The 27,623-nt window shown below is 44.2% G+C and overlaps 1 protein-coding gene and 1 pseudogene across 2 annotated transcripts; both read left to right on the forward strand.

Annotated features, from left to right (window-relative positions):
* The first annotated feature begins 19,920 nt into the window (after positions 1-19,920).
* On the forward strand, positions 19,921-26,005 carry LOC127469005 (maestro heat-like repeat-containing protein family member 1). 2 transcript variants are annotated; one of them, XM_051782801.1, is made up of 16 exons: positions 19,921-20,041; positions 20,132-20,418; positions 20,659-20,723; positions 20,891-21,040; positions 21,220-21,374; positions 21,715-21,862; positions 22,125-22,261; positions 22,351-22,488; positions 22,947-23,061; positions 23,468-23,605; positions 23,875-24,051; positions 24,185-24,340; positions 24,478-24,579; positions 24,746-24,848; positions 25,124-25,180; positions 25,493-26,005. In XM_051782801.1, the coding sequence occupies exons 2-16, from the start codon at positions 20,178-20,180 to the stop codon at positions 25,639-25,641; spliced, it is 2,031 nt and encodes a 676-aa protein (XP_051638761.1). In that variant the 5' UTR covers positions 19,921-20,041; positions 20,132-20,177; the 3' UTR covers positions 25,642-26,005. The 2 variants fall into 2 exon arrangements, with proteins under 2 accessions (XP_051638761.1, XP_051638760.1); XM_051782800.1 differs by having other exon boundaries at positions 22,077-22,261; positions 25,493-26,004.
* A 15-nt stretch (positions 26,006-26,020) lies between these two features.
* LOC127468902 (uncharacterized) lies at positions 26,021-27,039 on the forward strand (annotated as a pseudogene).
* The last annotated feature ends 584 nt before the right edge of the window (positions 27,040-27,623 follow it).

The following is a 27,623-nucleotide window of genomic DNA, read 5'->3' on the forward strand; positions in this document are numbered from 1 at the left end:
TGTTGTTAAACAAGGATGAATTACTTAATTTTATTTTTCCTGAGTGAGAGGCACTTGCACAAAAGTAAGTTCATTGTCATTTCATGGCTCATCCATCAAAAAGTAAAGAAATATTTACACTTGTGTAGTGGGTTGACCCTGGCCAGATACCAGGTACCCACTAAAGCCACTCTCTCACTTTCCTTCTGCAACTGGACAGAGGAGAGACAAAAAAGCCAGCTAAGGACTCATGAGTAGAGATAAGAGCTGGGAGAGGTCAGTGACTGACTACCTTCACAGGTAAAACAGACTCAAAGTGGACATAGTACTTAAATTTATTACTCACAGGATAAGAGCCAAAGAGGGAGAAATAAAACAATATTAAAAACACCTTCCCCCCACCCCTCCTTCCTTCCATGTTCTTCTCCCTCCTCCCCTCAGTGGTGCAGGGGGACGAGGAATGGGGGTTACAGTCAGCTGTTTCTGCTGCTGCTCAGAGACAGGAGTCCTTCCCCTGCTCCTGTGGAGTCCCTCCAAAGGGAAACAGTCTTTGATGGACTTCTCCAACGTGAGTCCATCCCTGGGGCAACAGTTCTTCCCAAACTGCTGTCCCGTAGGTCACTCCTCCATGGGGTGCAGTCCTTCATGAATGAGCTGTAACAATGTGGGTCCCCCACAGGGGCCACAAGTCCTATCCAGGAAAAACCTACTCCAGTGTAGGCTTCCCTCTCCACAGGCTACAGGTCCCTGGCAGGACCCTGCTCCATTCTGGGCCTCCCACAGGGTCACAGCCTTCTTCATGCATCCACTTGCTCCAGTATGGGCTCCTCCATGGGCTGCAGGTGGGTCTCTGCACCCCAAGAGTCCTCCACGGGCTGCAGGGGCCTCAGCTCCGGTGCCTGGAGCACCTCCTGCCCCTCCTTCTGCACTGACCTTGATGTCTACTTTGTTGTTCTCCTGTGCAACGGTCTTCTGTTCCTAAATGTGTTATCACAGAGGTGTTACTATCACTCCTGATTGGCTTGGCCTTGGCCAGTGGTAGGAAGTCCGTCCTGGAGCCAGCTGGCATTGGCTCTGCTGGACAGGGGAAGCTTCTAGCAGCTTCTAACAGAAGCTACCCCTGTAGCCCCCCCCCTCCACCAAAACCCAGCCACAGAAACCCACTACAACTTGTGATTCAAAGCAGAAGGTTACGAAGTGCCACTCTAGCCTTAACATGTCTGTTAAAAGTTTTTATTGAATCAGACAAAGTTTTTGCCTGGTTTTAGAGTTATGACTAGTTTAACAGCTACAACACTTAACTGCAAATTTTAATTGTATAAACTTTCACTGCTGGGTAATTTTTCATAACTACCACAGAGACCGTTTCAGAGGGAACACAGAGGTCAATATAATAATACTTGGCTGAACAGGGTCCTCATATGAAAACTCAGAGAGGCTAAGGTTGTCATAAGAAAAATAGGACCTGAGATCATGTTTGATTGTCTAATTAGGAATTACTCCATTCCGCAATTCTGATTATATGTACTGTTGTAAAAGATTTTTATGTTATTATCCCTCTCTCTGTGTTTTCACAATTGTTTAACAAGGTCTTTCTTCCAAGAATATTAACCACTATCTTCCAAAGGAAATGCAAATTGTTGTTTTTTTGTTCCCTAACAATTAAAACCAAAAGAGAATAAATAAATCTCTAGAAATGCCAGATGCAAAAGGCAAATAAAAATAAATGTGAGTTCTGTCAAATATCCCAGGAAACAAAATCACATTGTCTATAAAAAACCCCATAATTATCCTACAGAAAAAAACCAGACAGGTTTCAGGAGAGGATATTATTGCAACAATGGTGCACAGAATTATAAGCTTTCAAGCTTCCTACACTTCACGGGCAATACCACTTTTGAACTGTAATGTTGGTTCACAGATATTTTAAAAATAAATAAATAAATAAATAAATAAATAAATAAATAAATAAATAAATAAATAAAAGAAGCCCCCAAAACTCCAAAACTCTTCTAGTTCAACATTTACTAAGAGCCTGAAAAGAACAGGTGCGTAGCTTCATCACAGAGGGTCTGACAGAGAGGTTCTATTCAGAACTGGGAAAGATGAACTTTAAAATGTGTTTCTAATGAGAGGAGTAGTGCTCTACAGATTTAAGCTGCTAAGCTCAGGTGTAGTACATGTGTAACCTATAAATACTGAGATTTTTTTGTTGGAAGGGAAGATGCTCAAAGTTAATAAGACTGTCTCCAGGAATGGAAATTAATTTTATAGCACGCAGAAAAGCAAAAGTGACATCCCACAAGACCTTTATAACTGAGACCTTAGTCCATTAAGAACTCTATATGAACCCTTTGCAAAACTTTATGGAATAATTCAATAGGAAGTGTTGGTTTTCTTCAAAACTAAAGCTTCTTTGTTTAGGTATAAGACTATTTAAAAAACATATTCTTAGGAGAGAGGTTTTTTGTAAACATGGCTCATACATATTCAGAAAATAACTGACCTGTAACCCATAGCTTCTGAGTCTGAGAATATTAATTTAAAAGTTGTAGGTTCATATCAAGAAGCTTGATTCTGTTCCATTAGTGACAACTCTATTGTAGCCAGTATATTTTCTTTTTCCTGGTGACAGGTTTTTATGTTGTGCAGACAGCAGTCTCCAAGCACAGAGGTGCTGTCCTGCTCCTTCCACAGTAAAATTTTTATCACCATCTCTTTTCCTGTTGTTTTTCTGTGTATGGCCAAAATAAAATATAGATTAAATTATGAAGAGGTCAGAGGTAGCAAAGGTCTGTCTTTTAGTTTCAACTTCTGTGGTTATAAATTGGTAGACCAAGACAGGAAAACAAGTGGTGCAGTAAATAGAGATTTCTAATCTGATCTCCAGTTTCACAGTTCTGTCAAAGTAGAATAATTATGTCCCATGAACTTAGTATTTAACTGGATTTGGTCTATGCATGGTTACTGAAAAAAAGGACTTGGGAATTTCAGGTACATAAAGCTCTCCTGGCAACCTTCACCCTGCAACACAGAAAGACTTGCAGGCAGCTGCTGCTGAATAGAATATATCCCAGTTAATAAAATGAAAATATATAGATTAATTAATAAAATACAATATGGTGAATAAAATGCATTACCATATAAAATATGGTGAATAAAATAAAAGTTCAGCACCACCTGAGTTCAATGTCACCTCTCTTTTTACTGGAACAAAAATTACATTTTTTTTAACTCATTTGTTATACCCTATATTGCATTTTGTATTCAGAATATTTTTTTGAAGATCATGACAATGGTTTTGGTCTGATCCTGATTTTGTTTTCATTTTTTTTTGCTACCTGCAAAGTGATATGTTGTACTCATACACCTGTGAGTTCTCATGGAAGAATTTCAGTACACCCAACATTTTGAGCAGAAGTAATCTCCAATCTTCCAGCCTGAAAAGTCTCTGCACTCTGGCAGCTCTCCTCAGCCACAAAGCCTCAGTGATGCTCTCTATTATCCAAGACTAAAAACCTCCAGTTACTGAGTTCTGCCCCATAAAACAAGTTGAACACAACATCTTCCATTGCACACAATGCAGAATAATATTAAAACTACATTCAATTAGCATAGCAAATGAATTAAACAGGACAACTTCTAGACAGAGACACTGTGCTGAGTCATGGCCTGTTTAATGAGAAATCATTACTGTGCAATTAGTATTTTCAAAAGGCTGTTGTCCTGGCAAGGTAAATCAGTTTGACACTGCCATATTCCCTGATCTTGGGACATCGGTAAATACATTATTTTCTTTTCCCTGTCAGGGAGTTACCAGAAAAGAAACTGGAGATTCAGAGTGTGTAGTTGTAATTATTTCCTGCATTACTTGGCTAGGAAACAACAGGCATGAGGTGACTATAATTATGTTATTCTGTCAAGAAATAACAGAATAAAATCCCCATGGATTATTTAATTATTTTTCCATGGTTATCTTGGTAGGTGAACTAAAAGCATATTTTTTATTCAAACAAACCACTTCTTCCATCTGGGAAAAAAAATAAAAACATACCACAGACTGAAACTTAGAGTTTAATTCTTCCTTGAGCTTATTAATTGGAAACTTGTTTTGAGCCTTGAGTTTCTTTTTGCAAATGTATAATTTGCTGGAATACATTTCCAGCAGAGGGCAGAGGGCAGATTTAGATTATATGTAAGGAAGAATTTCTTCCCTGTGAGGGTGGTGAGGCCCTGACACAGGTTGCCCAGAGAAGCTGTGGCTGTCCTGTCCCTGGAAGTGTTCAAGGCCAGGTTGGATGGGGCTTGGAGCAACCTGGTCTATCAAAAGGTGTCTCTGCCCATCACAGAGGGATGGAACTAGATTGTGTTTAAGGCCCCTTCCAACCCAAATCATTCTATTATTCTATGGTTCTTTGATGAGGAAGGCATAATCACAGCAGTGGAGGATGTTACCAGGGTCGTCCCAATCCCTGCAGCTTTCCAGGTGAAGCAGCAGCCCAGAAGAAGTGACGTGCAATAAGAACTGACACGTGTGTCCAGCTCCTGGCAGAGCTGGCACACGAGGTGACTCAGTCTATTCCCAGGGTGATGCCTTTAAAAAGAACTGCTGCTGGGTTCCTGTTTTTACTCTGGCTGTAAGCTGCTGGTGGCTGCCAGCCTGGTCAACTGTGTGTTCATGCAGTGAACTTAAAGCATGGCCATTTCATGGTAAGTATTCAAGGTGGAATACTTTCTTCTAAGTGCAGTTAAAAATTCTAGGGTATTCTAATAAATGAAAGTATGTTTTTCAAAGTTTGTGAGAGGAATGGGAAAGAAATACAGAAACATCAACTTATATTTACTCCATCTGACATATCATATTTCTCTGAGTAAAAAGAGCTGCATTTCATAAAAACCTTACAAAGGGATTGAAATGCAATGTGACTCCGTGTTAGAGATGCATATCCCTTATCTGAATGTGGGACATGATCGTAGAAGAAATGGATTCACCTCACTGTTTGTATAAACCTAACTGAATGTTAGGTATATTTTGATGTCACAATTTTTGTTCCCAGATTACCATGTATATTCTTATAAAAAAAAAGCTCTATAAGGTTCTTTCACTAAAATGTTCTGATTTTATTGGTAGCAATGAAAGAAAAGTTCTGGGCTCACTGATTATGGGAAACCAAGACCTGACATGTGCATGGTTCTTTAACTTGGACAACTCTTTAGTTGCCGTTATTTCTCTACCTTTTCTTCATCATCATTTTGGCCAAGAAATGTGTTTCTAAATGCATCAATGAAAGGGGGGGATGTTGCCAAATACATGTCCCTGTGGTTTGTCTTTTCTTTCCTCTCCTTTCTTTTTCCTAAACAGGAACATTGTCGCTGATGTTGTTGTTGCTGTTACTTAGTTTCCCAGTATCATAACATGCTAAACATTCAACCCCTGCAAGTTTCCCATAAGATGCCATTTAATCTTAAAGATTCGTGCTGCTTAGAAATTTACTTTCCTGAATTCTCTTTTAACGTCCTTTGTAAGGTCTTTGGAGGCTAAACCTCTATCTCTGCTGGAAGGATAATACAACAGGGCTCAAGCAAAAACATTGACATTTGAAGTCGATTGTCTATTTAATAGACAACAAATCTCAATAGCTACGGTATGGTTAAAAGCTCTTATGAGGGAAATTCTCTTAGAATCTGTAGGATTCTGATCTGCATCTTTTCTCTGATCCTTTGCTTTGCTTCAAACATTTCCTAGGATACAGATGCAATGGGTAAAATGTGAAGTGGGGCTTGTGGTAAGCTGTCAATATCCCAGGTTCCTCAGTGTGGTTTAGTGATGGAGACTTCTTTCTTCTCAACCTTGGGTCCACTAGGGCTTATTTTTGTGCTTATCAGTTTCTTAGCAAAATCTGCTTGGACTTTTTTGGTTGGTAACCTTTTCTATTGGTTCCCAGTAGTTCAATCTTCCTGATTCTGTTTGTCGTTGCCAAAACTGGCTTTACCTAAAACACATGAGACTGTGCCCCTCTGGTGACCACTATGATCTATGTGTAAAGGCCTTTGGTCCCCTCTCTGCACTCTGACACACAACATCTTAACGTACAGGCACAGACAGTTCAATACACACAGAACAACTACTTGTTATCATTACAAACCAAGGAATACCTAAACAAAATAGAGTTGACAGTTACCTTGAAAAACGTGAAAAAGCTTAAAAAAGCTTAAAAAATTTCCAATAGCTTAAAAAGCTGAAACAGCTCAGGCCACAAAAAGGCCAGGGTGTCCTGAGACTCTGCTCTGCCAAAAGTTGTGTTTATTGGGCTGCAGTTTCATATCCAATAAGCAGGAGGGCATGTCCCTTTTAAGTCCTGGATCAGAATAACAGAGAATCGAATCATGTGAGAAATACGTTTCATCATTTTACTTGGACCTGCTGGGGTTTTTTTGTGTTAGTTTGTGGGTTTTTGTTATTCTTTTTTTTTTTTTTTAAAGAGGAGAAAAATAGCATTCCCCACACTGAAAATAAATGTCATACATTAATTATTAGTGTACCTGCCTACTGTGAAGTTTAGTGAAGTCACAGAGAAATATTGCACAATAACACTTGTTTATTTCTAAATATGGTGCCAGCTCTGGAGACTGAAGGAAAATTATTGAATGAGAAACTTCTTTCAAACTGTGGCAAATATCTGCTCCTGCAAATTTAACCTCCACAACCTCTCAGCCTTTTTCATTGCTAATTATCCAAATTTATCTAAGCTGCTCCTTTCCCATAAGTTGTCTTGGTCTTACAAAAAGCAAACTTATTATTACAGTCATTTCAGTGTCATCAGACAAGAGTAAGTTGGAGACTTTATTGTGTTCATTGTAGTCATGGAAGCTTATGTTGACAACTCCATTCTTAGGATTTGCCAGGAGTCTGTGGTTTTATCTGAACACTGCTGAGAAATGGAATAGCAGGCACTTGATATGCAGAGTGCTTAGACAGGATAAACATTTAGCAGTCGGATTCCTCTTTTTTGGAGAAAAATTGCTGAAGTAACTGGTTTGTTCAGCCTTTTCTGTCGATGATCTGTTCATTCTGCACAGTTGTAGCATCACAGTGTAAACTCAGGTCCAAATGGTCTTTCAACCACCTCCTCAAAGCAGAGTTAGATGCTGGTGCTGATCAAAACAGGCTGCTCCACGTTTTGTCTCATATCCGTTGAAGAACTCCCAGGCCTCAGTACTGCCTGGCAGTCCTCAGGGCAGGATGGTTTCTCTTTACATTCAACTCGTCTCCAGTTCCAGCTGCCTTATCTTGCCAGATACTGTTGTGAGAAGCTGTCATAGTTTGAGATGGCCCCCCCAGGAGTCGGGGGGCTCAGAGGTGATTGGGTGCCAGGGCAGTGTTCCCTGGAGAGCCGATCACCACTTGTCTTATTCGCTTCTCCTAAAAATGGTATATACACAGCCACTGGAAGCTGTTGGCAGTTTTTCTGTTGGTGTCTGCTGTGTGTGGGTGTAGAAGGCCAGGGGGTGGCTGGGCTCCTTCTTTCCCCCCTCCGGGGAGGGGAGGGGAGCCCTGCGGCCCCCCAGCTCTGCCTAGGCCAGAGTTAGAGACAGCATTGGAGTGAGTGAGTGTTTGTGAGGGACGTGGCTCACAGCACCTGAGGTGGTAAGAGGAGAGAGGCAGGCCTTGCAGCCAAGCCCTCTTCCCCCCCTTTCTGTGGTTAAGCTGTGGAGAGGGACCTTTTCTTTCCCTCCACTCTAAAGTGGAGGAGAGGCTCAGTATTTGAAGCAGAGCCAAGTGGATGGGCTGATAATGAAGCAGCTCGGCGCTAGGGAGAAGAATCCCAGGCAAAATTGGAGACGGGCCAGAGAGAGAGAGGCTTGGGAGTTGCCCTGCCAAAGCTGACTGGGGGCAGCCAAAAACTGACTTGGAGGAATGAAGATTCCAAACACCTACCTACTGTGATAAGCTACACTACAGCAACAGTGGACCAAGGTATGAGACAGAGAGAGAGATCATACAGCAGAGACTGACATGGGACCAAGGAGAAAGGACTCAGAGCTACTTTCTTGGACTTTTTGAGGAAGGAAGGACTTCCACAAACAGCTAAAGGTTGATGAGAGAGTGTTCAGGGGGCCCTGAACACTCCCACGAGAGAGAGAGTGCATTGCATATCAGCCTTGAAAGGCTTCTCCTGGACTAAAGTTAAAGGGAGGGGCTTAAAAGACTGATAGAAGTGTAATATATATATATATATATACATAGGTATAGCTGCTTTTAGTTTGTACAGTATATTTATTTGTGAAAATAAATGTATATACTTCCCCTTCCCCCTACAGAAGCCTCTGGTCTGAAAGTTTCTCTCCAGTGTTGGGATAAATTCTGGGAAGGGGGGAGGGAAGCCTGGAAATTGTATTTTGGATTTTCTAATGTGGCTCAAACTACCACAGAAGCCCACCCTGCCCCCTCAGTCCCTGCCCCATGGATGACATGCTGACACAATGATTGATTTCATAAGATTCTGTAAGAGTCTTTTGGACTGAGTGGTTTAAAGATGCCTTGTGATCTGTTCCTCTGTGTACTGGTTTTCGTAGAAGAATCAAAATGCACTACCTAGAAAATCTCTTCCAAATTCATGTGCCAATTATGAATGATCCACCTCAGCATGATGGGACTTGTCTTTCTTCAAACACGGTGTGCCGTCTCTCCCAAAGAATCATCCTAGCAACTTAGAACAAATTTTCTAATGAATAGATTAAAAAAAAAAAAAAGAACCCAGGAGTCCAGGAAATAAGTGACATTTTCCTTCATGCTTCATGGCCCTTGTTTCCCACTCGTCTATATTTTCTTCATCTAGAAAAGCTGAATTCTGAAGACCAACTCTCTAAGCTGTGTGAGTTATGAACTTTCTTTCAGAGCAATGCATGAACTCTTGAACTGTGCCCTACAAGAGATGTGGAAGCAGGAGGTTGAAAAGTGGATTGTGCATTCAACAATAATTGGGATGCCAAATCACATCTCTAGTATTGTTATGGTTTCATCAACTTTTTCATCCTAATTTTTGTCTAAGAGTGAGAAGTTACCCTTAGGTGTGTTTTAAGAATACTGAAATTTTAGAAGTATATTTATCTTGTGTATGTCGACATGACTGTTTTCTAATTTTCTGTGATACTGGTAGAATCAAATTTCAATTCTAAATACCATAAGGCAAATAATGAATTTTACAGCTCACTGTTTGAGCCAAAAACAGGTTTAAAGGTTTATAAACAGGATGGAAATAAAAACTCTTTAAGCTGTGGTATGTGATTTCAGACTACAAATATTTTCTAGGAATTACCCCTTTACCCTTTAAAAATCATGTATGAAGAATATAATTCAATTTATAGGCCTGATAACTTTAACTTTAAAATATTATTGATATTTCATATCTTTCTTTTTTTCCCCCTTACACTGTTCTGTACATTTTGAATTGCAATTTTTACCACTTTGAAACTGTAGTTCTAGTGTTTTTCCTGTTGGTGAATATTTACCGGTTCCAAAATAAAGAACAGACAATTCGGAAAGTGAAATATATTTCTTGTAAATATATTCTTTTTCACTAGTCTCTTGGTATTACCTGCAACAGGGGGAACTTTAAAACAGTCCATACTGATTTATTTTTGAGAAGCTGTTATAAATTATTAATATTTTCAGTATATCTGTAATATGTTTAGTGCTGTTTGCTAAAAGAGAAGAATTTTTGTGCATTTCTTTAGCTGGGGGAAATGAGAATCTTGTAGGGTTCTAGGAGTTGTTATAGTTAAATATACAGTTTTTAAAAAATAAAGAAATGTTGAGGGCAACATCTAGTAATCAGGGCATGATGGTTTTTCTCAGTGCACCTACAAGCTATGAAATAGCCTTTGGAATAGTGAAACATCTTTTACTTTTTACTATTGACAATAACTCTTTTGAGTTTGGTTTTGTGCTTGTTTTTGTTGTTTTTTTGGTTTTTTTCCTCCCCTTAAACACTTTGTCAACTGCTGAATTAAACAACCTTTCTTGTCCTCCTGTCCTTTCACTCATTTTTTTCCTCTATTCTAAACTAATTCCATGCTTCCTCCTTGAGCAGTCCAGGAGATTCTTTTCCCTCAAACACCCTTTAAATCAAGTCTGTATGATAAAAAGTAAGATAATTAGTGGAAGCTGGAACATATGAAACAAATCCACAGCTGAGCACACTGTTATGTACCTTGTACTGTGGCACTGCCAGTTCATTTTCTTGACTCAGCAAAACAGTTTCAGAATCTCAAATTGTGGACCAGAACACGATTATGAAATCACAATGAAAGATGCAACCTCGCTACTTTTCCAAGAATGCTGTTGCTGTTTTGAGCTGACAGGACTTTCTTCATTCCTCTATCTACAAATACTCAAGTTGGTTTTTGAAGCCACTACAGTCACCACATGGACTTGGTACTGGACTCTGATTCCAGACAGTTTTCTGACCAATACAGTCCAAGAGTTATATTTGGGATTGGCTCAAACTTTGCTTTAAATATTCCCTATGAAGAAACTCCACTAAGTTATAATTTTGGATTTATGGTGTGTTTGAGATTAGTGGTCATGAGCAATACAACATTTCTTTACCACAGTGAGAACAACCACAAGATAACAGTCTGTGTTTTTTTGCTGCACAGGAGCTACACGAGCCAGGAAACACTGGCAACTGTGACTGAGAGGGCACAAGATATTTGTAATGGCTTTAATGAGGGCTACAAGGGATAAGCTTCATTAAGCACTTGTCACAGCACTTGCTGTCTGAACCAATACTGCTGTTTGATATCTCCGTTAACATGTTTTGGCATTTTAATGCTAACGTGCATATCCATCTTCATACATATTTTTTTCCTTTTTCCTTGAGTCAAAATAGCAATTAATTTCCAACCTACCACTGACAACAAGACAAAGTTCAAGCAGTGTTTCATAAATGCCCAGAAATGCTGAGTAGTTAAGTTGAAGTGTTAGTGCTTGACATTGATTTATATCTGCTTCATGCAAAACCTACCATTTTCTCATTAAAAATTGAGCTTTACTGGTTGCATGCTATTTTCTCTCTGAGTGTTGCTTTGTTACTTTGCATGAATTGCTTTGCCATGAATATGTCACACTGGGATTTCAGATACTGAGTTCTTTTCAGTATGAGTTGAGAAGAGCAGAAGGGGGAGGCTTTATAAAGGAAAAAGAAAATACAAATACTGTTGCCAGGTCACTGATAAAGGAAATTTTCTGTGTATTAAGCAACTTAGTTTTCCAGATTCTTGTGTACCTTTGATATGCTTCCATACCTGATGTGCATTAGGTGATACAATTAACATCATTCTTCTTCCATACATTCTCCATAAGAGGATAAAATTTGCCTTGATGAAGAGTATCTTCTGCCTCTGGCTCTTGGCCTTGAAGACCACACATGTAAGTTGCTTTATTAGAAGTCCTGGTATCTTCCAACCTTAAAAAAATATCCATGTTTCTTTTCTTCCTCTCTAATCTTCTTACTAGCTCTTTACCTCTAGTTATGAAAGGTCAACCAACTCTGTGAGCTGAACAACCGACACTACTTGAATTCAGTCTCTCTGCTGCCATTGAGCCGAACATCCTTTGACTAATTTCTTTACGTATCCCTTTCTAAGGAAATAAAGCAAGTATTCTCCTTGCATTTCAATAACTTTAAAATTTCAGCTGCTAAAGTGCTGTGCTAGAGCTCAGTTGCTTTGCCATGGGGAGTTTAGTTATTGCTTTGAATGGAAGAAGAATAAGAACATGTTTGGAGGCAGGACAAACATTATTAGGAAGACATCTAACATAGAAGAAGTATGCAAAACCACTTGGCATATCTCCATTTATTTAATGAAAAGAAAATCAGTTTCTGAGAATTGGAAAGCATGTGATCTTATCCCTCAACAATGATTCCATAATAGCTGTGTGTGGCTCTGCTTTCTCAGCTATAATTATTGTTTCACCCTATTTTAGGTGGTATGTTGAGAAATCAATTCAAAACTTACCTGGAGTTTTGTTTAGGGATTGAAGGGTAAAACCAGGTCTAGCAGTAAAGGATGGAAGTTTGTTACTGAAAAAATAGGATTGTTTGTGCAGAATTGCTTTTGTCACTTGAGGATTTATCAGTTAATAAAACAAAATTAATGAGACAAATCACCATACTTACTCATAGCTGACCTCATTGAAACATCAAAGCTGAATGATCCTGTTTGTCTGGGAAGCACAAGGTACAACAGAGGAAAACCAAAGCAAGTGCATATGTTTCTTGGAATTGAGGAATGTGTCTCATCTGATTTCTACACTAGCCTACCAATAGCTCCTCCACAAATGCCATTCAATGGCTTGTTATTTAATTCCTTTACTCTGTATTAGACAGACAGGATTTAATGGGAAATAATACATCGTGATGCTTGGAGTTACTAGCAATGATGTTATTTGGTGGCAGTTTGGTCAGTGCACTCAGCAGGAGCTATAGAGACATTCTCTCTGAAAGAGTTTCCAACACCAAAAACACCTTGTGTAATCCGTGCTGGGTTACAGTTAAGTTCGTGCTGTCAAGAAAAAATCAGCCTTCATCCTGTGTGAAATCATTTTATTTTTGTAATATAATTGACTCTGAAACTGATACAGATACTCACCTTGCTCCACAAGTCAAGACTTTTTCTGTTTTAATATCTTTATTGATGATCTGGATGAAGGGATTGAGCGTACCATTAGTAAATTTGCAGATGACACCAAGCTGGGGGAAAGTGTTGATCAACTGGAAAGCAGGAGGGCTCTGCAGAGGACCTGGACAAGCTGGAGAGTTGGGTTGGTTCCAGTGGGATGAGGTTCAACAAGTGCTGGGTCCTGCACTTCGGCCATGACAACCCCATGTGGTGCTACACGCTGAGGACAGAGTGGCTGGAGAGCAACCAGGCAGAAAGGGACCTGGAAGTTTCGATTGACAGGAAGCTGAACATGAGCCAGCAGTGTGCCCAGATGGCCAAGAAGGCCAATGGCATCCTGGCCTGGATCAGGAACAGTGTGGTCAACAGGACCAGGGAAGTGATTCTTCCCCTGTACTCAGTGCTGGTGAGGCCACACCTGGAGTGCTGTGTCCAGTTCTGGGCCCCTCAGTTCAGGAAGGATATTGAGGTGCTGGAGCAGGTCCAGAGAAGAGCAACAAGGATGGTGAAGGAACTTGAGCACAAGTCCTGTGAGGAGAGGCTGAGGGAGCTGGGGCTGTTTAGCCTTGAGAAGAAAAGGCTCAGGGGAGACCTCCTCACTCTCTACAACTCCCTGAAAGGAGGTTGTAGCCAGGTGGGGGTTGGTCTCTTCTCCCAGGCAACTAGCAGTAGGACAAGAGGGCATGGTCTTAAGCTGTGCCAGGGGAAGTTTAGGTTGAATATTAGGAAAAAAGTTTTTACAGAGAGAGTAATCAAGCATTGGAATGGGCTGCCCAGGGAAGTGGTAGATTCTCCATCCCTGGAGGTTTTTAAGATGAGAGTGGATGTGGCACTTAGTGCCATGGTCTAGTAACCACAACAGTGTTGGATCAAGGGTTGGACTTGATGATCTCGGAGGTCTTTTCCAACCTGGTTGATTCTATGATTCTATGATGTTCCGTTGAAAGTTTAGATGGTGTCAGAGTTGGTGGATGACACTTGACCAATGTCAGGTTTTGATGGATACAGTATTGGGTCAATTATTCCAACAGTCTCCAGGCAGTTTTGGGTCTATGTGATAGGTTAACAAGATTAGCACCCAGGTCTCTTCCAGAATGATCCCCTTCCAAATTGATGTAGATATGGAAACAAAGTGCAGGGAATACGCGTGTATATTATGAATTAAATTAAAGAACTGTGAACAAGAAGGTACAGAATTTATTTCTTAAACATTTTCTACATAGGAAGCAGAAGTCAGAAAACATCTATATTGGAAGAACCTTAGTCAGGAGGAATCTTGGTCAGGTTTGTGCTTCATGATGATCTTGAAGTTCTAGGGAAAAGAATTATGTATCAGTGCCGGATGGGGATGTGGATCCTGCCAGCCACGTGCAGTTATTTGCTTATGTACCTCAAATACTTGGAGAAGCAGGATACGTCTGACACCAACCACTCCAATACAAAGTAGCATTTTAGCACAGACATTCCTGAGAGTATGGCTGGGGGATCATTCTTTCCTGTGCTATGCCCCTCTGTAACATTCACCAACTCACAAGCCTCTGTGTGACTGTGCCGTATGGCTAATGCTGTTTTAAATGCAGATCCTGACATTTAATAAAATTAAGCGAGAGTGTCAGTACACAAACAATTTGCAACAAGATTATCCCTAGGGTTCAAAACCTTTCAGTAATTGAATGAAATAGCAAACTGCAAACAATAATAAATGTGCATAGAAGTTTGACAAGGAGACAGCAGATGCAAATAAAATTGAGCGAAGAAGCCCATTGCTGATGAAACACTGCCAGCTGGAGTGAAGCTGCCTGCCTCCAGGGAGCTGTTGGAATGTTGATATATAAATTAATGTGCTGCAGAGAAACAAAAAGAATAGGAACAACAATTAATGAGATACAACAAATACTTGGCATCTGAGTTTTGATCAACTTGAAAGGTAGTTACTTGTTCTTGAGTATGTGAAATTGCCTACAGAATGATTTGGGAATGTTCCCTGAGGTGCACTGCTCCTCTGAATAAAGTTGTCCAGGAAGGAGGGTTTCATTGGTACAATTTCTTTCATGAAAATATATGACATTTGGTCCCATTTGCACAAGCTTCTCAGCTTCAGGGTGGACTTTCTGTTTGTTCACACTAGCCTGCTGTATCTAGGGTACCTCTTGGGTAAGTGCTCAAACTGAAAGTTCCCTACAACCTGCTTTCTGCTCTGGGGCTTTTACTTGGTTGCAAAATCTACCACTTTTTTTTTTTATAATTATTTTTCTGTGTGTAGGTGACTTTCAGCTGAAACTCTCTCATGTGTCCCACTACTGGCAGGTAAGGTCTCCTTGCAGTGTAGGAAAACAAACTTTTAACTTTCTTTGATTTGCACACAGCTGTGTCACTGCCTTCACTTTTTCATCTCACATGCTTAGACATTTTTTCCTCCAACCCCTGTGATAACAAATATATCCTCAGGTGACGCTGTATGATGGGCATGCAGCACCCAAACTGTTCTTGGTTTTAGATAACTTGTTCTAACCACAGCACCATGAATAGAAGGTGAAGAAATAAATGTACATTTTTCTGAACAACTTATCTAGACTTGGTATTTGGAACTTACCTTGTTGATATAAGTGAGAAATCCCTGGAAAACTGATTCCTGCCAAACGAGTAAAAAGTAGTTAAATTTTGCATATGTTTCTCAGATTCCTTGGCTACAGAATGGGGAAGAGAATCTTAAACATAGTCTCCCTTCTTAGAGATGTGGTATAACCTGGTGTGGGAACATCTAGACTCCAAGCTTTACTTTCAAGTAATTAAAAATAGTTGCTTAGGAGGTACAATCCCAGCAAAAAAAAGTGAATCTTACCTGCAACAACAGATACGGAGTATCCGTGCTTTTGCGTTCAGTGGATTCAAAACAGAGGTTTGAAATCTCCTCACCAACACTTAGGTGGCCACCTTGGTCTCTGGATTTAGGAGTGTGGGAGGAGAGAACATAAAATCCCTTACATTTTGCCTTGCACAAAGCAAAAAAGCTAAAAGTAACTGCCCCGAAAATGCACATCAGTTTTGGGATGAAAAAATTAATTCGCCTGGTGTGAACAGCAGCTTCCTCTACTTGCTCATTTGAGTTTGTTTTGTCTGTGAACACAGTTTCAGGTTCTAGACCTGCCCCTCCCTGACTCTAAAATCTCTCTGTACATTCCCCAGCCTTTTTTGAATGTGTCTATGAACTGGTCCGTGTGATGTCTGCACAAGTCTCGTAAAACTGAAGCTGTGATATTCTTGTTTGAGTCACCCTGTCTCTTCATGTGCTGCTCAGGTCTGCCAGGATTTCTGTCCTCCCTCATGTGAGCTGAGCTGGTGGAAATGTGCCAAGGCCAGGTACTTCAAGCAGAAGAAATTCTCATCATCTATGACCATTTAGTCCTTACTGTGTCTCTTCCAAGGGGAAACAGCATTTGTTTCCTGAGTAGCTCCAGGAGGACTAAATGTCACGGTGAAATATTCTAGTGAGGACTGTGCAAAAGAACAAAACTGGGATTAAGGGGAGCTTTCAGTAATTATTACATCTCATTCTGGTTGCTTCAGTGGTATTTTAGTCAACTGCCTAATGTATCTCAGAAATGACTTTGAAATGCTATTCTAAATGGTGTGGACTATTCCTCATCCAGATGACTGTCTGTGAGCCTGTGTGTTTATGAGGCATAGGAGCATGAGAGAGAGACAGACAAATTCTGCAGGGCAACTGGGGTTCTGGTGTTCCCTTCTGCATCCCTCAGCTTGCTAGACAAACTTCTTGCCTGTCATTGGAAGATAAATCTCCCTTTTCTTATCCAGGAATACCAGCTTGGCCATCTGGATCTTGCAGCTCATGTCAAGGAAAGTACAGGGGACCTGGACATTTCATAGATGCAAAACCTCACTTCGTATGTTTTCTATGACCTTCAGTAAAGAATGTCTTCTTATCAGGGGAACCTGAAAACATTCTAGACCTAAGCCAAAGTAAAAGAAAACAAAAAAATGAAGGCATCTGTTATCAGTATTCAGGATAGAGAAACCGTGAATACTTGCAAAAGGCTCAGGTGAAGAAAGGAAAAGACAAAGCAGGGTTTACTCTGTCAAATCTAGGGAAAAAAAAATGTGCTTCCTTATGCATTCAACTCCTTACCAGGCATCCACCTGCCAGGGGTTTTACCTTTCTGCATACTTTAGGCCATGAGAAAGGAAAGCAAACCAACCAGTCCGACAAACAAACATCAAATCAAACCAAACATAGGTGGAGAATCTTGCTTCCATAATCTTTCTCGCCTTTGACAAAAGACAGTTTAAATCTCTTTTTGAATGTAAAAGAATATTGAAAGTAGCAAGACTCAATTCTCACCTGAACAAAAAAGAAAGGAGGACATTTTAGTGTGGGGAGAATTTGGCCTTGACTTTTTGGCAAAAAAAGAATTGGTATTTTACTTTCCTGGAAATATCACTTCTAGATGTCTTGTCACACTTGGTGCTGGATCAGTCAAATAACATCTCCTTGTTTGCTGATGAATACAATTACCCTTTATGAGAAGCATTTCTTTATTTCACTCCTGTATTGGAACTCAGGGGGAGTTAATTCATTTGTCAGTCAACAAAAATATTAAATTATGGATTCAGGCACTGAGAAGTAAAGACAACAATTTTAACACTCTTCCCCCTTTCCCAGGCTCAGTTTCAGCCCAGACACCCTCATCCCCCATGCCAGAGCCCCGCTCCCATCATTTTCCCTGCATGTTAACACTTAAGACTTTTAGCTTAAATTGAAGGAAAGAGGGATATAATTCTCAGGGTATTTCAGAGTGTGGAGAGAAATGGGTGAAAAAGAGCCCAAGCCATTTTCTCTGAACTTCTGCTGTTTATGGGAACAGATATTTCACAAATTCGGAAGTCTGAAACACACTCAGCACTCCTGGACGTTAGCTGAGGACTACTGTGTGTGCTTCTGTAAGGCCAATACACAAAATTACCATTGTTAAGGTCAGAGCAAGGAAACTGTTTAAGAATTAGGCAAATCTATTGGACAAAATTGTTTTGAAAATAGTAGGTAAACAAAAAAAATTAGCAGACAGCACAGCAAATGATGGAAATTGCAATCAAATGTATTACTTTAGGCAAGCTAGAATGCAAGATTGATGTTTTATTCTGAGATTTAGATCTTAATTGTATTTGGGCAGAACAAAAAATTGCATATTCCATTACAAGGAGAAAGAGGTGGGAATGCTTTGAGAAAGGAGGAGCATAGGCCATTTGTCATGACAAAGCAATGTCTGTGGTTGCTGGGCCCTCACAGATGTCCAGCTTTCTGCCACAATGACAGTCTGATTCTAGGTATGAACCCAGTGGAGAGCAATAACCACCCTCAGATAAATGGTGGAAAAAGGAAAATGCTTTCGTAGATGACCTGATGTTTTTGTAGTAAGTGTTTGCCTGACCATGAAAGAATAAGGAAAAAGATGAAAATTTTATAACACCATTTGAAGGAGCTGGGAAAAAAAAGGGATGAACAGTGGAGCTGTTATCTTCCTCTGGTCTGAAATCAGCACTACAGGTTTCAAAGTTCAATTTGAAATCACTGGCATTCTGTTTAGTTTAATTCTTTCTAATCTGTTTAATTTATTAGCATCAATATTTCACTGGAAGCCCAGCACAGGCAAGCATGTGTTCACCTGGGTAGGTCTCATCACAGAACCACAGGAAACGAGGGTGTTCAAACCCGCCTTGTGGAGCATTTCGTTCCAAACCTGTCTTCTTCCACACTGCCTGGAAACTGTTTGGTTTGCACTGACAGTATGGCTCTAATACTCATCTCATATCTCATCCATAACCTAAACATAAAAATATGTTGTATGCACAGTCTTATGAATCTGTTTACAAGGAAACAACACTTTCCTTTAGAACTAAAATCACCGCTAAATGCTTCAGAAAATACTATTACTCATTTGATGTCTCTTCAGGGAACACATAAAATACCTCCATTACTAAATATATTAGTTCCACTGTACTTATCTGAAAATTATTGCTGTGTTTTGCAATAGTTATAACAGCAGAAGATTGGCTTAGTGATCAAGTTCCCATTTACTTGATGTTTACAGTATTTGAAATGGTTGTTTCACGTGACACGTGTTCTTGATTTTCTAAGGCTTACTTCTTTGTTTCTTTCTGTTTCAATCTTTTTATCTTTTTTTGTTGTTCCTTTCATTGCCATCAAAAATGTTGGGCTTTTTGTCCTTTGAACTTGCTAAGACAGATGGGCATGTTTTATGTTTTGTTTTATGCTGTTAAAATGTTATAATTTTTAATGTTTCCCAGAAAGCACTTTCCTATTCATGTTTCCTACCCAAGTCTAACTACTAGGCTTAAAACAAAACAAAAACTTTTATCACCAAAAGGCTGTACAAAAAGGAAAAAAAAAAAGGCAGTATAGTCAGCCCCTGGTTAGTAATGTGGAAATTTTTCCTATATGTCACAGAAAATGATATATTCATTTCATTGTCTTGATAAAGGGTGAAAAATTGTTCAAGCTTTTGGGTTTGTCCTTTTTCATCTGCACAGATCCTTCAGCTAACAGTCTGGCATTGAGCTGAAGTGAAAGTTTTACAGCATTGGGAAAATGAATGATCAAAGTAACCATTTTACTCTTTAAGGAACTTGTCTCCCATCGGTTTCCAAAATTAACAACAACAAACAGGTAGCTTGAAGGAAAGTGAATAAAAGCAAAGACATTTTGGATGTTGTTCAGGGCTATGCCCTCATGCTGTCAGAGGGACTGTCGAGGATCTGAACCAAGTGAGAGAAGAGCAAGCAGGAGCAGTGAACCACTAAGGAGCTCAGCATGTGCTCCTTCAAAACTGCCATCTCTGGGGGGTGACCTCCTCGCCACCTGAGATCAGTTACAGATCCAATATTAAGAAATATTTCATAGTGAGAGTGCATCTGTACTGAGGCAGCCTCAGAGATCCCCCTTGCCCAAGGCTTGGTGGCACTGTAACGGAATGCTGCTGATGGGTGGCCCTCAAAACTGTACTGCTGGGAGTCCCCAAGGGGATGAGATGGTGAGAAGCCCTGAGAGATGAGCTGATGGGAGTCCCCGAGGATGCACTGGCCAGCAGCACTGAGGGGATGGGGCAGCTGAAGGCACCAGGGCACATGTGATTACAGGGGCCCTTGTGATATACTGTGACATGGGCACTGCTGATGGCATGGGGCATGGTAGCATGTCACAGTGCCCTTTGTGACCCAACGTGACATGTGTGCTGGCAGTGATACCCACGGTTCCTGAAGGACATGATAGAACATCATGGAACATGACAGAACATCATGGGATATGACAGAACAGCCTGGGATATGATGAAACAACATGGTATATGATGGAAAAACATGGGACAGAGTGGTGATGTGAGGATCCCTCACACATCTGCCTTTTTCTTTGCTGATCCTCTGTTTTCCCTAGTTACCTCCAGTCCCTGTGTCAGGAACCCTTAAGGCTAGAGAGTGGGATGGCAGCAAGACCTCAGAGTGTGCCTGGACAGGCCGGGGTAAAGAAGGAGGAGGAAGGCCCTGGTGTTACGCCTTCTCTCCCATCCGTGGGTCAGGAGCCCTCAAATCCAGACAACAGGATGGCAGAGGGACAGTCCAATGTGACTGGACCAGCCAGGGTGAACGAAGAGGAGGAAGGTCCTGGATCTGCCCCAGAATGGCCACCTCAAAAGATGGAGGAGTTCCAGCCGCTGCGGGCAGGTGAGTAGCAGAGCTGGGACACAGGGCTAGTGGCTGCAGCCAGCCTGGCCCCGTCCTATCCCCTGTGGACATCCCCAGGAAAGGGGAGAAAGAGGGGATAGGACTGATCCACATGGCAGTCATGATCCATTCATTGATCATCTGGAGGCTGGCTCTGATTGGGGAGCACATCTCTGGGGAGGCTTGGCTATATTTTCCAACCTTTCCCATAGCCCCTCAGCTCTGCTTACTCTTTGTCAGATCCGGTTGCAGTCCTGACAGAAGAGCAGGAGCTCATCCGTAAGCGTTTCAGCAGTAGAATACAGGTACCTGCCACCATCTCTGCCTGGGCTGGGCATGCTCTTGCTGCTTAGCTGAGCTGGGCATGCTCTTGCTGCTTGGTTGAGCTGGGCATGCTCTTGCTGCTTAGCTGAGCATCACCATTGAAGGTCTTGATGGGACAACTCTCTCTGCCTGGCCCTTCCTTCTACAGACCTTTTGGAAATTTGTCAAGACCACTGAACGTGAAGAGATGGCCATCACAGCCATCGAGGGCATGGCAAACTCTGACTCCTATAACCCAGAGGCTTGCGCTGCCATGCTGAATTCTCTTGTGCAGAGTGACATCCCCAATTTGAAGCGTGTAAGTAGCCTGTAGCTGAGGCTTGGGCCCCCTGCGGATTGTATGCCCCCTCAAGTTGGGTCCTCTGGGCACCCACTCAGAATCCTTCCGGGCCATCATGGTGGAGTGGGAATGGAAGCAATTGTCTACAGAAGCTGAGGATATGGCTCATTTGCAACTCTCCCCCACGTCTCCTCCAGGTGCCAACGATTGTGGCATATATCTACCGGTGGCTCAAGACCAACACAGATCTGTCTGCTGAGCACAGGCTTGACAAGAGCCTTCTGAAGCTGGCACAAGCACACCCCAATGATGTGGTAGTGACCCTCTTGTGCTGTGCCCCTTCATGTGACAGGTATGAGGCCCACCTGCCTTGGGGGCTCAGAGCTCACCAGCCTTTAGAGCCCATCACCCTGTAGAGGCCATCCCATGTGGGCTACCAGACTGATGGATAGTTCTAGGACCCTCTGCCTGCTCTGTTTCCCAGCTTTGGCATGTCAGCCCCAGAGCCTGCTGCCATGCTTCCTCCCTGCCCCTAAAGGCACTGTCCCTGCCCACAGGGGTGGTCTCGCTGGTTGATGCTGGTGAGGGGCTGTGGGCAGAGGCAGGGCTAGCAGTCAGCTTGGACTCTTGTGGCTGCCCAGGCCATGATGCTGTGGCCGAGACTCCACTGACGGAGAGCTCTGGACCTGCAGAGCTGCTGTGTCCATGTGGAAGGTGATGGTGTCCTCGAGCAGGACTGCAGAGGTGGTGCTGTCGGAGCTGCCCTGTGTACTGGAGGACTGGCCGCTGCACAGCGCATGCACCTCCGAGGGGGAGAGCAAGGAAGTCTTTGCCCTGGCTGTGAGTTTCTCACCAGGCCTTTTCTTGCCCCTCTCTGCCCCTCTCTCTTGGGTCTCCACCCTCCCCCACCTCTCTATTTCTCTGCCTCAGGCACTGGGCTGAAAGCCTGGCTTAGGGGCAGATTCAGGAGCAGTCAGACTGCGTGCTGACCTGGTACCTCACCTGACCCAGAGTAATGCCTGAGCGTGGTCTCTGGGTGTTTTATTTTTTGCAGGCAACCAGGGCACTGTGGGAAATCATCCGGGTGCCCCTGTCCCCACAGGCATCGTTTGTGGTCCCCTGCCTCTTTGTGGCTCTGCTTGTCCAAGTCTTCTGCAGCACAGAGCAGATGCCAAGTAAGATCAATTTCTTCTGGAGGAGATGCCGGCAGAGGCACCACCATCCTGCCAACCCCAACAGGTGCTCCATTCCAGTCCTTCCGTCCCTCCCATGCCTCTGGGGCTGAGGCCAGGGCTCCCTGCATTATCTGAGCTGTGCTTTACACACAGGTTTGCAGTGCTGACGGTGAAAGCACTGCTGTGTCGCCTGCAGCTTGAGGATGTGGTGCTGGCAGTTGAACGTAAGAAAGGCTGGGACACCCTGCTCAGCACTGACACCCACCGCTATGCAGTGGGTCTGTTGGCCAGGTGAGATCCTCCTTCTCCTGACTACCCCCATCATTTCTTCCCTGCAGACAGGGAGCCTCACGCAGTCCCTGTCATCATGGATGAGAGGGACTTGTCACCAGGGGGGATGGCCCAGCAGACAAAAGGGGAGAGGCAGGTGCATAGGAGCAGCAACCTCCCAAAGCATCAGCATTCCCTCCTGTGGTGCCTAGACTGATGGTACAGAGCAGGGGGTCTGTGCAAGCAGCCCCACTGAGGGCAGCCTGCTGGGGTAGGGCAGGTTGCACTGAGGGCCAGCAACGGAGCCTGGGGAACTTTCCTAAGTGTTTTTCCGGTGTCTTTCCCAAAAGCAGCCTTCTGGTGTTGGGCACTGCCTTTCTCTTGGCGAGGGATCGTGGGGAAAGACCGGAACTCTGGGAGTCATCCTGGGAGAGATTTGCCCACCCTGCTCAGGGTTGACAGTGTCTTCTTCCTGCCAGAGAGATGCATCGTGTCTCCAGGCCCATGCGTGAAGGGATCGCACGCTACCTGCTCACGCTGTTCACCAGGGAGGAGTCGCACTGGAGGGTCCCTGCCATGGCATTCCTTGTTGAGGTGAACCTAGTGGCAAGTGCTGCCTCGCTGAGCTGCCTCCTGCCACTCTGCCCTCTCGTAGCCACTGCTGTGGGGGGAGCCCAGTCAGTGGAGCTGGGGCAAAGGAAGGGTTCTGCTGTGTGACCTTGGCCCCTTGCTGCTGGGGTGACACTTGTGTTTCCTGCCAGCCTGGTACCAGCCCTCATTTGAGGTATGGCTCCTCAAGGTAGAGGAATCTGAGGCTGCTGAGGGCGGAAGAGCACAGCAGAGTTGGCAAGAGATCTGCACAGGGCAGGGAGCCCAGGAGCTCTGTACAGCCTTTGGGCTGGGCTGCCTGGGGTACTGCCCATGGCCCATGCCCTATACAATGCTGGGGTCCTGCTGGCCGAGTACTCCATTGTTGTGTGATGCAACCTGTGTCTTTCAGATCCTGAACTGCCTTGAAACAGAGAAATTGGTTGACACCATCCTGCAGCTCATGACAAGTCACCTGCAGAGTGACTGCAAAGAAATGCGTCACCTGGTGCTCAGAGGCCTCCTCATGCTCTGCAAGAATCCCTTGAAGGTGAGAAGGGGGCAGCTGCCTGAAGCTGTGTTGGCAGTGTGGGGCTGGGTGAGGAGTGCTGGGTAATGAAGTATCTTGGACTTGGCTGGGCTTTGGGAGCTGTGGCAGCTGCTCCCAGCAATCCTACCTCCCCATTCAGCTGCTTGATTCCTTTGAGGTAGGCCTTTGGACTCTGAGGCCCGAGGAAGCAGCGTGGGGCTGCACCACCAGAGTGGGTTTGGTGGAGCAGCCTTCTATTGTGTCACAGCACATCATTGTGTTTCACACAGGCCAAAAGGTTGCAGGGCCTTACTAAAAGCCTCATGGAACTACTGAAGGATGTAGATGGGGAGCTGGTTGAGTTGACCCTCCCTGTTCTCAGCAAGGTGCTCCTGGACAGAGACGTTCCGATTGCCACCCCCATTGCTCTGCAGCTGGGTGAGGCACTGCTGCCACTATTTGACAATGTAAGACTCTGCACCCCCTACCATGGCTACTGTGTGCTGCCAGGAAATTTTGTGCTATGTGGACTTTCAGGCCCAAGCCCAGGTGGGTCTGGAGCAGCCAGTGCTAAGGTCTTGCCCTCCTTCTTTCCACAAGGATGCCAGCCGAGTTCGACTGCTCTCCATTCACCTCTTTGGAGACATGATAGTCTATGTAGAAAAAGAGGGAAAAAGGCACCTGAAGACATGTGTGCACCAAAGTCTGCTCCCACTCTTCTACCACCTACATGATGAGAACCAGTGTGTGGCAGAGGTGGGGACTCTGAGCTGCTGATGACCCCATGGGAGGTGGCTCAGCTGCCTCCAGCCCTGGTGACTCATGGACTGCAGCTCTCCAGCCTCCTCCTGGCTCTATGCTGAGGTACCATCTCAGTCTCTGCTGTTCTCCAGGCCTCTCTGGAAACCCTGCTACAAGCAACGAAGTTCCTGAAGAAGAGGAGGTTCATGCAACTGCTGGAGAGGGAGCAGCCATGGAGATTCAGCGAGTGTCTAGTAAGGACAGTTCCAAAGCCCCAAACCCAACCTGAACAAGCCCTCTGCCCCTAATACCCAGTGTGTGGGGCTGGCAGCTGTGCTCCTACCCACTGCTGCACCCATTGCTAGCTAATCAAAAGGAGGTGTGCCAACCCTTCCCTGTTTCCCCTTGTGCTCTCTCCAGCTGTCAGAGGGCAGGAGGACAACAGATGAGTACAGACGCCAGTCCCTGACATACTTGGAGAGCTCACAGGAGTCCATGAGAGAGACAGCTATCAGGTTCATCGGTGAGCCACAGCCCCGGGGTCCCTCTCTGCCCCACTGCAGCTCAGCCCCAGCCCTGGCTGCAACACTGGCAGCAGGATTCAGCCCAGTGGCTCTGGACCCCCAACTCCAAGTGCAGGGTCATGATCCCTATCACCCTCTCACACTCCTGGGTGTCATGATCTGGACTGGTCCTGGGCTCAACCAGGCCAGAGGAGGAAGGTGTGTGGCCAGGCTGGAAGCACTCATGTCAGGGAGCTGTGCCACTGGGGACATGACAGGCTGTGTGTGTTCCTAGGGCTTGCTGGACAGCATATAAGGGGACAACAGGAAGAGTTCCAGAACATCTGTGATGGTGAGTGAGGGCAGTGGGGTGTCAACTGGGGCTGATCAGGAAGGGGTAAAGAGCCTGGGCAGGGAGCTGCAATCCCTGCCCCAGCTGGGAAGAGCTCTACTCCCTGTACAGTTAAGGGATTGAGCAGGGCAGAGCAGAGAGAGATTTCAAGGGCATGTGGGGTATTTGTGGCCAGCATCTTCCAGCTGATCCTATTGGGCCCTACTCCCTCCTGACCATAGAAAGAGCTGAGTGGGATGGCCCTGCCAGAAGAGCTCTGGGGGATCTCACAAATCTGGGGGCTGATCTTGGTGCCATTCTTCTGTGTTCCAGCCCTTGTAGGGATGACAAATGACATCAGCCCCTCCATTTCAACCCTGGCCGATCAAACACTGCGCATCCTAAGAAGTGCACCAAGACATCGGTTGCCCTTCAGATTCCAGCTGCTACAAGATAAGCTCCGCAGGATATGGAGGAGATAGCCTTCTGTCTGATCATCAGCTTCCTGTGCTTCCCAAGCTCTGATTAGAGCTGATCCTGGGAGCTTCATCTGCTGGGGCCATCTAAGCCTTCTGGGAAGGCCAAGAGGCTCCTGGCCTCTCCTGAACCACAGGACAGCTTTCTTCCACCCTGGCACAGGAATATAAAAAACATGTTATCATATACAGAGGGCCAGGAGCTTTTTATTTTGGTCCCTGGTATCTGCAGGGCAGTGGAGAAGAGGAGAAAAAGGGTCCTTGTGTGCAGCAAGTGACCTAGGCATGCAACATGGTAGGAAAAGTGGCCAGAAGACCCTTTACCCTTTGGTGGTTCAACTGAAGCTTTAGTGTTTCTAAGAGAGCTGATGGGCAGATCCCAGAGATGTGGGGAATCCCTGAGAAACTTGTCCTTGGAGATGTCCATGAATGCTCTCCCAGCCATGAACCACCATCTGTGTCCTACCTGGGTATTGCTGGCTGGATTGTTGAGGGGACTGAGGGGCCATTTCAGCTGGCTCCTGTGGAGCTTCTTCAGGGCTGCACTGCTGCAGGGTGGGTAGACCAGGCATGGGTGGTGGAGGGTGGTATCACTAAGTGGTGCATTGTGGCATCGCGGGGAAATAGATTGTAGTGCAACGTCCCTTCCTACTTATACTTGGGAGCCAGCAGAGTCTGGGCCAGTTCAGCTCAAGCCAGGACTCCTGTCAGGCAGGACTGCTAATGGAAGCAGCTCCTGGTCCTCAGGTCTCCCCAGCCTGCTGCGACAAGCAGGTATGGCCCTGGGACAGACTGCACCCACCCTATTTGCCAGGACACTCGGAAGGACATGGCTTCTGCTCTGCCCTGTTGACATCAGTTCTACCTGGGTTGTATCCTGCGGTGGGCCAAGGAGAAATCCATTGTACCCATTATGCAGAAGAACAATAGAGGCTGTCAGGTTTTCTGAGTAGGATAAACAGGACTATCTACAGTTTGCCATCATCCAAAGAGCCACAAGATAGCAGTACCCTGGCAGAGATTGCTTCCAGCCACCTGACTGAAAACAGCCCCCATCACTCTGTGGTGCCCCCTCTGTCTTCTCCACAGGGGACACTGTCCCCAGCTGAGCAGGGGGCTGCAGAGCCATAGCCTGTGGGTGGCCTCCTGCCTGAGATCTGGGTAGAATTTTAAAAAGGACAGTGTCAGCTCCGGGAGCCCATGTGGCCTTGGCTGTGCCAGAGGCTGGAGGGAATACACCATGAGTAGTGGTGGCTGGTAAGGAGCTCACAGAGCAGCATCCTGCGCGACCTCTGTGCCTATGGCCTAGATGCCAAAATCTTAGTTCCAATACTACAGCCTCTCCTCAACGTATATACTGAACCTCTGGTACATGGCCTTGTCAATGTCACTGCTGGCCAATAACCACTGGGGTGATCGCGCCAGAGAAGTCATGAGCGAAAGGTTCACCAGACCTTCATCAGCCTCATAGCTAATCATATGTCAGAAGTTTTTACTATTTAGGTAATAGGCTGCAATAAAACAATTTAAAAAAAAGGATATGGAAAGAAATTAAAGCCTTCATAGCTGCTGGCTTTCCTCATGATCCATGGTCTATGGATACACTAAATTACATTCTGACACAGTCTTAATTGCACTGCCTTGTTGGAGGCTGACCACAAAGCCTTATATCTTAAATGAGCACTGACTAAAATCAACTCCACAGAAGCAACTTATGCTGCCCAAGTGTAGAAGAAATACGTATTCGCTGCTCGGTGACTGTGTGGCAACAGCTGCTAGTGTCAACTTGTCAGCACTGCTCCATGGCTTACTTCTGGCTAGGAACTGTGTGCAACAGCCATAGTATTGTTGCTTCTACCTCCTATAATTACTCCAATCAAAGGATGGTCAGAGTTTTTAGGTAAAAAAGCACCATGACAGAATATTTGCCAATATTCTCTGAACTACTCCTATAGTTTTGATTTTCTAACTGATTAGGTTCAGTGTCT

Source organism: Manacus candei, unplaced genomic scaffold (assembly GCF_025592945.1).
Source record: "Manacus candei isolate 608988 ecotype Guabito, Panama unplaced genomic scaffold, ASM2559294v1 h1tg000016l, whole genome shotgun sequence".
Taxonomy (NCBI): domain Eukaryota; kingdom Metazoa; phylum Chordata; class Aves; order Passeriformes; family Pipridae; genus Manacus; species Manacus candei.